At 41.9% G+C, this 13,638-nt stretch overlaps 2 protein-coding genes across 2 annotated transcripts in view; both read right to left on the reverse strand.

Moving 5' to 3' along the window:
- mcrip1 (MAPK regulated corepressor interacting protein 1) overlaps positions 1 to 13,638 on the reverse strand; it is a 362,891-nt gene that overhangs the window by 172,806 nt on the left and 176,447 nt on the right. The window lies entirely within an intron of this gene.
- Positions 56 to 7,205, reverse strand: LOC307155596 (tripartite motif-containing protein 16-like protein). Its single transcript, XM_079866377.1, has 6 exons — positions 6,503 to 7,205; positions 4,139 to 4,234; positions 3,810 to 4,043; positions 1,858 to 2,017; positions 1,386 to 1,433; positions 56 to 1,138 (listed from the first exon to the last, which is right to left on the reverse strand). Exons 1-6 carry the CDS (start codon positions 7,079 to 7,081, stop codon positions 624 to 626), a joined length of 1,632 nt encoding a protein of 543 aa, XP_079722503.1. The 5' UTR covers positions 7,082 to 7,205; the 3' UTR covers positions 56 to 623.

A 13,638-nucleotide genomic window follows, 5' to 3' on the forward strand; every position in this document is an offset into this window, starting at 1 on the left:
TTTCTTCACAAGCATCCTTTTCAGCTGGAAAGAATTATTTCATCAACAACTTTATCAAACGTTGTGAAAGTCATTTATTTCTTGTAAAGAGTTCATGATCTCCAGCCCTTGTGACCCAATATCTGAAATCTCAGAAAGTGCTTCTTCATCCCTCATCTTCTGCATCACAATTTTCCTCACATTTTGAACTGTGATTGTTTTCCAGCACTATTTTCTCCACTACTAATGTCATTTTCCACATCTTCACTCCTTACATTGTTCACAACCATTTATGTTATTTAATTATTCAAAACCACACTATCCTTAATCTGTTCATATTGTAATTAACCTTCAGTTTTATTATTTCAACTGAAATATAGGCCACTTTTTGATAGTAATAATACAAATAATTTGTGTCACTACAAAAAAAAATAATGAAATAAGATTTTAATCAAAACAGGGTTTGAGAAAAGCTCACACTCACACACACACACACACACACACACACACACACACACACACACACACTGTTCTTACTGTCTCTATGAGGATTTGATACACACACTTATTCTGTTTCTGTTACTGATTTATCATACAGCTCAAAGTATTATGGGTAAAATCTCTCTACAATCTGTTCTGAAACATCAACACAGTTTCACTGATCCAGAACCAACCCAAAACCCAGGATAGAGCGTCTGAGTGAATGTGGTCTGGACTGTGTGGATGAGGCTCATTGTGTCAGAGACGCTGTAGAAGGACAGAGTTCCTGCACTGTGATCCACATACACTCCTATTCTTCTGCTGATGGACTTTACAGGGAGAACAGTCTCTATGGCATTGTGCCAGAATGAGTAACTGGAGGAATAGCAGTCCAAACTCCAGGACTGATCATTACCTCCAAACACACACTCATTACCCAATCCCTTCCTGCTGATGCTCTTATATGACACTGATATACACACACCATTCCCAGTCCACTCAATCTCCCAGTAACAGCGTCCACACACACTCTCTCTACACAACACCTGAGGCCTCTGATCAAATCTGTCTGGATGATCAGGATACGGCTGCTCTGTGTGAGTGTTAGTCACTCTGTTCCTCTCAGACAGACTGAAGTGTTTATTCACTGTGTTCAGATCCAGAGTGAGCTGATGGGAATCTGATGGAGAGAAAACACATCAGAAACAGGAATTATGAATCTGTCTGATCTTTTAATGTATCTGAACTCTTCATGAATCAATGTTCAGTGTATCATCAGTGTCTCAGTACAGCTGACCAAATATCCTGTGCAAATCATCATTTACATGATCAATTATAAAACTCTTCTATCATGATTTATTTCTCCTTCTACAGGAAGAACATGAACACATTCAGTGAGTTTTTCTGCTTGTTTTCTAGTGACTCACATTGTAGGAAATCGTTCCTGGTCTTGGGATTCATGTTGGTGAAAGTGACTGTGGAAATAAACAGACGTGAACAGTGTGAAGAGAAACGACAAGATAAAATAAATTCATTTCTGAGACATTTCTAATATGAAGTTAATATGAAGTTTTATGTTTTAATTTCTGAGAGCAGATTAATAATCTCCAGGGGCTTCATTTATAAAACACACACATCGGATTGATCCTAAATTCCATGGATTTCATCCTCCGTCATGTGTATATAAACGCTTGTCCACGATGATGAGTCCGTATTTCTGATTTGATGCACTTGTTCACATTGCATTTGAATTTAAGATGAACTGTGAATTGATTGCATTTAAGGACATTTTGTGAAAATTGACGTTTTATAAATCATAGGAACATTTCGGAAACGGTTGTACGTTCAGATTTGGGATCTTTCTCCACACGTCTGTATAAACGAGGCGCAGGACTTTACCTCCGTCTGGGATCTTCTTGATCTCCTCTTTGCAGAAATCCTCCAGTTTGTCTCTCAGCTGACGGACAGATTCTCTCATGCCATCAAAAGAGGAGAGAGAACTGAAGGAAACATCGGGTTCGTCTGTAGATTCAGGAGGGGCTGAGAGAGACTGGAAACTCTACAGAAAACAGAAATCAAAACTCATCATCTCCACACTTCAGCCAATAACCAGCACTATATCAGATCTGATCGTTATCTTTGAGTGTTGAGTGCCGAAATATAAGTGGACGCGTGAAAGCGTCGTGAGACTGAATGCACTGAAAAGCCCTCGCGAGGCTCGCCCACGAAGCACAGCGCTACTCATACGCTGAGAGAGAGAGAAGACAGTAGAGCTGCACGATTCATCTTTAACACCCACGCGATCTTCTTCCATTTCGTCTGTCTATTAAACCTTTGACTAAATCATATCGCAACATTCAAATCTGTGTTGGCGCTGACGCTGACCCGGATCGAGTTGTCATGAAACAGCAGTCTTTTCCTCATACATAGTATCATTATTTCTGTGATACAATAGTTAAAATTATCACAAAAGTACTGGGATAAAAGCTTAAAAGTTCAAATATAAACACTGATGTCTACGATAGCGATAGAGTAACTCAGCTTTTGATAAAAACTTGGTGCTTAAAGGGTAACTAAACCCTAAAACAACTTTTTTTGTTAATGATCTGTAAGACTGGGCTTTATTAATGCTGTTCATTGATGCAAGTAATTTTTTTGACATTTGGGTTTAAAGTGTTTTAATTCTACAATATATGGTGTAAAAAAGTCTGAGTGCTGCCCTCTTCAGGTTGAACAGTAGCTACTGCAGTTGAATTTTCCTATTGGAGGTTGTGGTGGCCGGTGACGTAAGAGGGCACCAGCTAACCACGCCCTTGCCTACAGAGTTGCTCTCAGATGCACGCCCCCTCTCCACTGGGCTCTGCCCACTTTTCCAGCATTTTTCAAATATTGCCAGTGGGTGGAGTCAGGCTCTGACTAGGGGTTTAGTTACCCTTTAAAATAACGCATTTATCGATTACATTGTTTCGCCACAAGGCGCCAGCCAAGTGACTGTTAAAAAAATTATTTGTTATTGAATCATTTATTAAAGAGAATGTAGTATGATGCTTCTAAAATAAGTCAGACAATTGTGATGAATTGTTTTTGTAAATATGACTCATCTTATACATCATGTACAGTCTGTTTAAGTGTATGATTTAACTTTTCCCCATGGTCTAATGTTAAAGCTACACTGTGTAGGATTTACTCCCATCTAGCGGTGAAATTGTATATGACTACCATCTGAATATTACTTTCTAGCCCCTCCCATTCCGAGGGCGTTTTAACTCCTACGGTGGCCGTATTATTTCTAATCTGCCGGCAGTCTCGAGTAATCTCGAGTAATCTCTTTTTAAGTGGACTTTTATTTCAATAATAATATATTATCTGCAAGTCGGGTTTTTAAAAAAAACAAAATTTGTAAGATTTGAAGTAATTAACTACAAGTGCACATTCAATTAATGTCACTTCTTTTTCACGAGGGACTATGTGTGGACGAGTAGAAAGTCGAATAGGGACTAAAATATTTTAGTAGAAATAAAAGATTTCATTAAAAAGATTATGAAAAATGGATGGATATTGATACCATCAAGTTCACTGATTTCATCAAGACAGAAGAAACCAGAAGGAAAAATGAGTTAATATTTAATGGTAAATTTCCCAGGGCTTTGTAAGTGTGTCTCTTTAAACAGAAGATGATCAGATGAGAGTCTGACTGATGATTATATGATAACACAACACTTGACTGAATCTGACTGAATTCCTGACAACATCTCAGTCAACGGCTCATTCTGCTCTCATGAAATGTTTCTCTGTCATAGCAGGATCTTGCTCAAGTCCACTATGATCCTGTTCTTCTAGATCTCTGTTACCTGCAGGAACTGGATGTGATCTTGTGTGTGTGAAAGCTGCTCCAGCTCAGCGTCTCTCCTCCTCAGATCATTGATCTCCTGCTCCAGTCGCTCCAGTCGTCCTTCAGCTCGACTCACTGCAGTCTTTTCCTGATCTCTGATCCGCTGTGTGACCTCAGAGCGGCTTCTCTCAATGGAGCGGATGATCTCAGTGAAGATCCTCTCACTGTCCTCCACTGCTGTCTGTGCAGAGCGCTGTTACACACACATCACAATCACACAGTGGCTTCAGCACGACTGACAGAGTCCAAACTGAGACATCTCAAACTTCTCTTCTTCTCCAGACTCACCTTATGAGACTTCACAGCCTCTCTCAGATGCTGAAGATCTTTCTGTCTCTGCTGGATTCTCTGACGGATCTTCATCTGCGTCTCCTTCAGCTGTTTCTGGAGGACAAACCAATGACAGGGAATGACACATAAAACTACTGTCATACAAACATTAAAGTTACATGAATCCAGAGTTGGTGAAGTGGTTAAAGATCTTGCATGGTAAGTTTTTACTGTCTGGTTCAAACCACAGATTCATGGTTTCCTGAAATGAATGTCAGCAGTATTTCATCAGTGCCTAGTTTTATATCATTAGTGTCATCATTTACTCTCCCTCATGTCGCTCCAAACCTGTATGACTTTCTGTCTATTGTGAGACACAACAGAAGATATTTAGAAGAATGTCTCAGCTGTTTACAGAGGCCAAATAAAATATGGTGACACGTCAATAACATCAAACCTCATTGGTTCTTTCATGTCACAGTCACATGACTAAACACCATGATGTCATGACACAAACACCAGTGAAGTTTGATGTTTTTGATGTCATCATATTTGATTTGGGCTCCACATACATGAGTTTATCAATGATTTGATTTGTGAATAAAAATTTGACTCAAATTAAAAAAGTAGCACTTATTTTGGTGATTGTATACTTTAAAAGAATATAATTGTGAAATAAGTGTGAACTGAACCTAATGTTTTCAGAAACGTAATTGCATGTTAATTTCTATTAAATGAAAATGTATTATAGTTTAAATGTAAATATACACTCACCTAAAGGATTATTAGGAACACCTGTTCAATTTCTCATTAATGCAATTATCTAATCAACCAATCACATGGCAGTTGCTTCAATGCATTTAGGGGTGTGGTCCTGGTCAAGACAATCTCCTGAACTCCAAACTGAATGTCAGAATGGGAAAGAAAGGTGATTTAAGCAATTTTGAGCGTGGCATGGTTGTTGGTGCCAGACGGGCCGGTCTGAGTATTTCACAATCTGCTCAGTTACTGGGATTTTCACGCACAACCATTTCTAGGGTTTACAAAGAATGGTGTGAAAAGGAAAAAACATCCAGTATGTGGCAGTCCTGTGGGCGAAAATGCCTCGTTGAGGCTAGAGGTCAGAGGAGAATGGGCCGACTGATTCAAGCTGATAGAAGAGCAACTTTAACTGAAATAACCACTCGTTACAACAGAGGTATGCAGCAAAGCATTTGTGAAGCCACAACATGCACAACCTTGAGGCGGATGGGCTACAACAGCAGAAGACCCCAACGGGTACCACTCATCTCCACTACAAATAGGAAAAAGAGGCTACAATTTGCACGAGCTCACCAAATTTTTTCTTGGCACACTTTAGGCCCCTTAGTGCCAATTGGCCATCGTTTAAATGCCACGGCTTACCTGAGCATTGTTTCTGACCATGTCCATCCCTTTATGACCACCATGTACCCATCCTCTGATGGCTACTTCCAGCAGGATAATGCACCATGTCACAAAGCTCGAATCATTTCAAATTGGTTTCTTGAACATGACAATGAGTTCACTGTACTAAAATGGCCCCCACAGTCACCAGATCTCAACCCAATAGAGCATCTTTGGGATGTGGTGGAACGGGAGCTTCGTGCCCTGGATGTGCATCCCACAAATCTCCATCAACTGCAAGATGCTATCCTATCAATATGGGCCAACATTTCTAAAGAATGCTTTCAGCACCTTGTTGAATCAATGCCACGTAGAATTAAGGCAGTTCTGAAGGCGAAAGGGGGTCAAACACAGTATTAGTATGGTGATCCTAATAATCCTTTAGGTGAGTGTAAAGCAATTAGCTGAACTCAAGAGTGACTTTTTGACCCACTTAAGTAAGATTTAAGTATATAATGTAATTTCATAATTCTTTTGAGTTAAATGGAAATATTAAATATTATTAAAATGTACTTTGAAGTAAAACTTTTCATTTTACATTATAAAAAAGTGTACTTTATAAAGTGTACATATGAAACAGTCATGAAAGTTGACTCTCTTTAAGCGCACTTAAGTGGCCTTTCATTTCATTAATATTATATTATCTGCAAGTACAGTTTTTTTTTATTTTTTAAATGCACTTTTAATTTGAAGTACACTACAAGTGCATGTCAATACACTTAAGCAAACTTCTTTCTTTAACCACTAGTTGTTTAGATTACTTTTATGCTTTTTCTCTGAAACGTTTTTACTCCATTGACTTTCAATGTATAAACTAAAATAGACGAGACATTGTTCAAAATGTCATCTTTTATATTCCACAGAAGAAACTCAGTCAAACTGGTTTGGAACAACATGAGTAAATGAGTGAGTAAATAAAGACACTTTCATTTCTGTGTGATCCCTCTCAGTTCATACCTGTGTCTCTGTCCTCTGTGCTGCAGTTGATACAGTGTTGTGGTTTTTATGTTCACTCTCCTTACACCACACACAGATGCACTGTTGATCAGTGATACAGAACATTTCTAGCTCTTTATCATGTTTACGGCAGATCATGTCCTGCAGTCGTCCAGTGGCATCAATCACTTTGTGTGGTTTACGAGAGGGAAATTCCTCATGACGGTCAAAATGAGTTTGACAGTAAGATTCCTGACACACCAGACAGGACTTGACGGCTTTGTATTTTCTTCCAGTACAGACGTCACACTGCACGTCTCCAGCTCCAGCGTAATAGTCAGCAGGAAGTTTAGTCTTCTTCAGTTTCTCCACCAGTTCAGCCAGAATGGTGTTTTTAGCTAAAGCAGGTCTTGGACTGAAGGTCTGTCTGCACTGAGGGCAGCTGTAGACTCTCTTCTCATCCTCCTGATCCCAGCAGTCTGTAATACAGATCTTACAGTAACTGTGTCCACAGTGGATAGTCACTGGATCCTTCAGGAGATCCAGACACACTGGACACATGAACTCATCCTGATCCACTGAAATTCTGGCTTCTGCCATTTTACTGCATGAATACAGAGAGACACAAACACACAACAGCTCAACAATACTTCAGTTTCTGTTTCTCTGAACTGAGGAGTTGAAATAGTTTCCTGCTTCTGTGTTTGAGTGACGTGTGTAAAACAGGAGTGTCTGTAAAGCAGCTTCCTCATTCCTGGTGAAGGAAAGTCACTCTGCTGTACGTGTTTGTGCTCTAGTGGAGTCAAAAACATTAAATTACAAGTTCCGAGCTCATGAACCATTCAATCCGTTAAATTCCGCGTTATACAGTAAATTCAGTTTTTATGACTCAATTCCGTCCGTCATTTTGAACGAATCTTTAATATGACTCGGGACTACCGAATTGTCTCAGAGAGTGATTCGTTCATTTTGTGTTGACCGCGCATGCGTGCAACATCCCATAGGTTCTGTACATGAAACAGAAATTATTAGTTCGGGAGTTCGGGTTCGGCTCGGCCGGGTCCTCCAACGTCAGTCCAATAGAGACTATGATTAGTTCATCAGTAGAGTCTTTCGGGTCTGAGTCTTCGTTCTTTTGTCACGTTCTTTTGACCGCTGGTATCTCGCTACAAATACAACTTTAGATTCGTATTATTGACTGTGTCTGAATGTATATTGTTTTATAGTTAGGAATCAACATACAATTATCAAAATATATGAGCAATAAACATTATCTGAAAAATAAATAAAAAAGTTCCATCTTGTTATTGTCCCTGTCCTTCTCTTTTTTATTGTTAAATGTTTCTTGTGCAAATGTGTTTTTATCATTATTATTATACTTGTTGTTATTAGATTATTACATTGGATAAGCTTGGTTAGGATAACCTATACTAACCAATGATGAATCTAGTAGCCTACAACAATTAGGAGAAACATCATTCGTAAAGCATAAAAAAACAAACATAACACAGAACTTAAAGACACTGACTGGATCACAGCCTATCTCTCTCTTGTTTCTTCTCCTCACTGGCGTCTTATAGCCGATCAGCTAACTCTCAAACGGCAAACAGGTGCGTCAACCAGGTCTCAACCAAACTTCAGAAGCGTAGCCTAAATGAAAACTCTGGAAGCGCATTTGTAAGTTCAGATCAGCGATAGAAATATGAGAAATAGTTAGCAAAACATGCAGTGTATTAAAAATGAAGTCAAAAATGTGCCTGCAATTCATTCTTTTTCTGTTTCAAAGATATTTTATTTTATTTTGTTATTTATTTTATTATATTTTCATTAGTTTCTTGAAAAGTTACGTTCATTATTATTGGCACAAAAGTAATTCTATAGAACCACAGCTGATGTTTTTTTTTTTTACCACACATTCAAGTCCAAAGTAAGGTTGCTACCATATTTTTTAACGGTAAAATACTGGCAACCAAGCTGACATTTTATTACCATAAATTTCACAGGTCTTTTTTACATTGTGCTTTTTTTAGCCAGTAAATTTAAGTCCCATAAAAGAAAAGGTTGCCACCATTTTTTCCTTACGGTAAAATACTGGCAACCACTGCTGCTGTTTTTTTTTTAACCATAAATTTGACCGTTTTTTTTATTTTTATTTTTTTAACAGTGTAAATCTGTTCTGATTTGTGGGGATATTAATTTAGATCTTCTAAATCCCAACAAGCATAAACTGATTGATGAATTTATTGATGCAATGTTCAGTATGAGTTTTTATCCACTAATAACTAAACCAAGCAGAATAACATCTCACTGTGCAACTCTATTAGATAACCTATTCACAATTCACAAACCTAATGGATAATAGCATAAAGAGTGGGTTACTACTAAATGACATAAGTGACCATTTGCCAGTTTTTGTGATTTTGTGTTTGTGATCATGTGAAGGATACATATTGATACGTTACAGGAGAACAGTTAGAACAGTTGAATCAATAAACAAACTTAGAAGTGAATTACTAAAACATAATTGGAAAAAACTGATGAGGCTGATACCAATAAAGCATATGAAACATTCTTGATAACATTTAAATCATTATATGATGAACAATGTCCATTAAAACAATTGAATAGAAAGCAAAAATTTAAAGAGAGACCTTGGATGATAAAGGGATTACTAAATGCATCCAAAAATAAAATAAAAATAATACCTTGTACAAAGAATTCATAAAACACAGAACTATAGAAGCTGATAACAAGTATAAAAGATATTAAAATAAACTGACTAGTATTTTGAGGATAGGTAAAAAAAAAAAAGTATTATAATAAAATATTAAACAATAATAAAAGTGATATCAAGGGCATATGGAATAAATAATATTATCAGGAATGGATCAATGAATATAAAATACCCTCAGGATTTTAATGGTAATTAGAGGACTGTTACCAATATGAATGATGTGGTCAATAGGTTTAACAGATTTTTTGTAAGTGTGGGACCAAAACTGGCAGAGGAAATAAAAAGTCCACAGATAGAAGGATTTTTTAGACAGCAATCCAAACTCAATGTTTTTTAAACCAGCTGATGAAAAGGAAATTATTGAAATTGTTAGCAAATGTAAGAATAAAAGGGCAGACTAGAATGACATGATATGGCTTTAATCAAGGAAGCCAGTGTAATTGTTAAACCATTAACTTTTTTTTGTAATTTGTCTTTCAAAACAGGTTTCCTAGTAAAGTGAAAACGTACTCGGTTACTAACGTAACCTCGGTTCTCTCTAGAGAGGTTCTCTCGTACTGCGTACTATCTTACGCTATGGGGAAAAGTCTCTTTTCCGCGAGATACTGAAGCCAAAAAATTATCCTTAATTTTGTTTTAATGCAAAACGCATTGCAGCAGCACGCAGACATAGGCGAGACGGCTCGCGTGCCTATTGGCTGCTCTGCGGCAACTGCACCAGCCTATCGAGAGAGGCCCTCATGACTTCAGATCCAATGAGGGCGCTTTGCAGCGTCACGCCCGGCCGAAACGGGTGTGGCCAGGGCCTATAAATCAGGCTCGACGGGGCTGGATGAGCTGGTTTTTCATCGCCGAAGCGAACCAGAGCGCGATGCAGGCACGGCAAGATACGCAGTACTCGTTCCCTCTCTACGTTAGTAACCGAGTACGTTCTCTTACGAGAGGTTCTCTCGTACTGCGTAATATCTTACGCTATGGGGAACAGTGTAAAACGCCGTGCGTGCTGAGATCCAACACCAAAGTCCCAAGGGCAGGTGCCTGGGGCTCATATAGTGCAAAATCATAAGGGACTCACAGAGAGTCCAGGAAGAGAGGCTACAAGCGTCATTCCCATAATAAACAGCATCCTATAAGGAGCAATTTATAAGATAGTAAACATACAGACAGGGCGAAACTCACCTATTTCTGAAAAATATATGGGTCTTACACACAGCCCAAGGGGTCACACGATTCAACAGCGAGCATCAGACAATACTGAGTTCAGACCGCAAGCAGCCTGGCCTGCAAGGCGGGAACCTCTAGGTTGTAACCTAATAAATGCAGACAGGGAGGCCCAGCCTGCCGCCATACAGATATCTTGCAATGCAATCCCGCTGGACCAAGCCCACGATGAGGCCATACCTCTCGTGGAGTGCGCTCTGACACCCAATGGGCACTGCAGGCCCTTAGAGGTGTAAGCCAGCGCTATAGCATCAACTATCCATCTGGATAGACTCCGCTTCGACACGGCAAGTCCCTTGGAACGTCCGTAGAATGAAACAAAGAGCTGCTCTGTCTGTCTGAAGATAGCTGAGCGAGACCCGTAAGCCCTTAATGCCCTGACCGGGCAGAGGAAGCTTGCGTCCTTCTCCTCACTAGAAACCGGCAGAGCCGACAGGGAAATCACCTGAGCCCTAAACGGTGTGTTGAGGGATTTAGGAACATACCCATGCCTTGGCTTGAGTATGACTTTCGAGTCATTAGGCCCGAATTCCATGCACGACGCGCTCACTGAGAGCGCGTGCAAGTCCCCTATCCACTTCACTGAAGCGAGAGCCAGAAGAAACACTGTCTTGAAAGACAAGTGCTTAATGTCTATAGACTGTATCAGCTCAAACGGGGCATCTTTCATGGCCTCTAAGACCGTAGAAAGGTCCCGCATGGGAACTGATGGAGGTCTGGGAGGATTCAGTCTTTTAGCTCCTCTAAGGAAGCGGATGACCCAATCATTCCTTTCAAGTGACTGGCCAAGCGTTAGTTTAGTAAATGCTGCTATGGCCGCCACGTAGACCTTGAGCGTGGATGGGGTTCTACCCTTATCCAGCAGCTCTTGCAGGAAGGAGAGAACCTCCGCCACCCCACAGTCCGGGGGTGACAAACCACGGGCTGTACACCAGCTAGAAAACACAGACCATTTCGAGGAATAGAGCCGTCTAGTAGACGGGGCCCAAGCCTGCGTGATCGTGTTTAGCACTCCCTCCGGGAGGCTAGTAGATACCCGTTGATGGTCCAAGCATGCAGGGACCAGAGCTCCGGGCGAGGATACCAGATCGAGCCCCTGGCTTGTGAGAGAAGATCCTCCCTCACCGGTATCAGCCACAGGGCAGTGTCTGCCAACTGCATCAGGACTGGGAACCAGGACTGGTTTTCCCAGAGCGGAGCCACAAGCAGCACTGAACATCCGTTTTCCCTGATTCGCTCTAGCACCTGAGGCATGAGCGTGACGGGGGGAAAAACATAGAGCAGACGGCGAGGCCAGACGTGGGCCAGCGCATCCCTGCTTTTGGAGAAAAACTCCAGACAGTGTTTTCTTGAGACGCAAACAGGTCTATCTCCGCTCTGCCGAACGTGTCCCACAGCAGCTGGACTGTTTGTGGGTGTAGAGACCATTCTCCTGCTGGAACATTGTTCCTGGACAGTCTGTCTGGTCCAATATTCAGGTGACCTGGCACGTGCGCTGCCCTGAGCGAGCGCAAATTGTGCTGAGCCCAAACCAGGAGGCGCTCCGTCAGCCTGTAAAGGTTTCTGGACCTGAGACCTCCCTGGCAATTTATATAGGCCACCACCGACATGTTGTCCGAACGGACCAAGACGTGGTGTCGCTTTATCCGGGGACAAAAGCGCCTCAGCGCATAGTCGACTGCTATCATCTCCAGGCAGTTTATATGCAGAAGCTTTTCCCATTCTGACCACTGGCCGAAGAACGGTCTGCCCTCGAGCAGCGCTCCCCATCCCGAGGTGGAGGCGTCCGTGGACACCACCTTCACACTCGAGGAAGTCCCCAGGCTTACACCTGATCGGTACCAATTGGTCGCTTTCCATGGTTTCAGAGCTGAAACGCATTCTCTGGTAACCTTGAGGCGAAACAGACCAGAGGTCCACGCTCGACGTGGTACTCACGCTTTTAGCCAGAACTGAAGTGGGTGCATGCGAAGCAGACCCAGCTGAAGTACTGACGATGCTGAGGCCATGAGACCCAGCCTTCTCTGAAATTTCCTGAGCGGGACAATAGCACCGCAGCGGAAGGATTCCGTCAATTGAAAATTCCGTGAATATTCAGTGCGCGCTGTGGCAATAGCTGCACTGTTATAGACAGCGAGTCCAGCTCTGTGCCCAGAAAGATATTTTCTGACTGGGAGACAGTGAACTCTTCGCCCAATTGACTCTGAGACCCAAATTCTCGAGGTGTTCGAGTAAAGATGGTCCTGTGCTCTATGAGCTCTGAGTGTGATTGAGCTAGAATCAGCCAATCGTCCAAGTAGTTTAACACTCGCATGTCCCGGAGTTTCAGGAGTGCGAGCGCCGTGTCCATGCACATCGTAAATGTACAGGGTACCAGGGACAAGCCGAACGGCAGGACTGTGTACTGATATGCCTGACCCTCGAAGGCGAATGTCAAAAACTGCCTGTGACGTGACGCTATTTGTATTTGGAAAATACGCGTCCTTCAGATCTATTTACATAAACCAGTCCCCTCGGCGAATCTGCGTGAGGATTTTGCTGGTTGTGAGCATTCTGAACTGGCGTCTTGCAAGCGATTTGTTCAGCTGTCTTAGATCTAGTATGGGTCTGAGACCCCCGTCTTTTTTCGGTACCAGAAAATATCTGCCGTACAGCCCCCCTTCGCTCTGAGCTTGAGATAAAAGCTCTATGGCCCCTTTGCTCAACAGTTTCGTTATTTTCGGCTCGAAGTAGGTGAACTACTTCTTTCTTTACCGTAGTTTTGACGCACGCCACACAACGGCGGGGGCGTAGACTGAACTGTAGCGAATAGCCTCTCTTTACAATGTTTAGCACCCACTCTGAAAACCCCGGGAAGCACTGCCCATGCATCTGCACGAATGGCTAGGGGTTGAATGAAATCTGGGCTCTGGTCGCATGGCGACCGAAGAGCTTCGGTGTGCTGTAACATGAACGCCGTGCTTGCGACATTCGAGGCGGGGGGCGCGCTGATCACAGCGGGCAGTCTGTCCGCGCTCGACTCCTCTGCGGCGGTCAGCCGAGAGGGGGAGGGCTGGGCGAGCCCCGTGGGGCTTGTCATGTCTGTGAGTGAATGTGGGCATGGGACATCGGGCACATTTACTGCACTGAATACACCGTCTGCCTGGGCAGATTGAATGTGTACTGGTTTCGTTTTTACAGAAACCGTGAGACATGCAGAATG

The sequence above is a fragment of the Squalius cephalus genome (assembly GCF_949319135.1).
Source record: "Squalius cephalus genome assembly, chromosome: 1".
NCBI lineage: Eukaryota > Metazoa > Chordata > Actinopteri > Cypriniformes > Leuciscidae > Squalius > Squalius cephalus.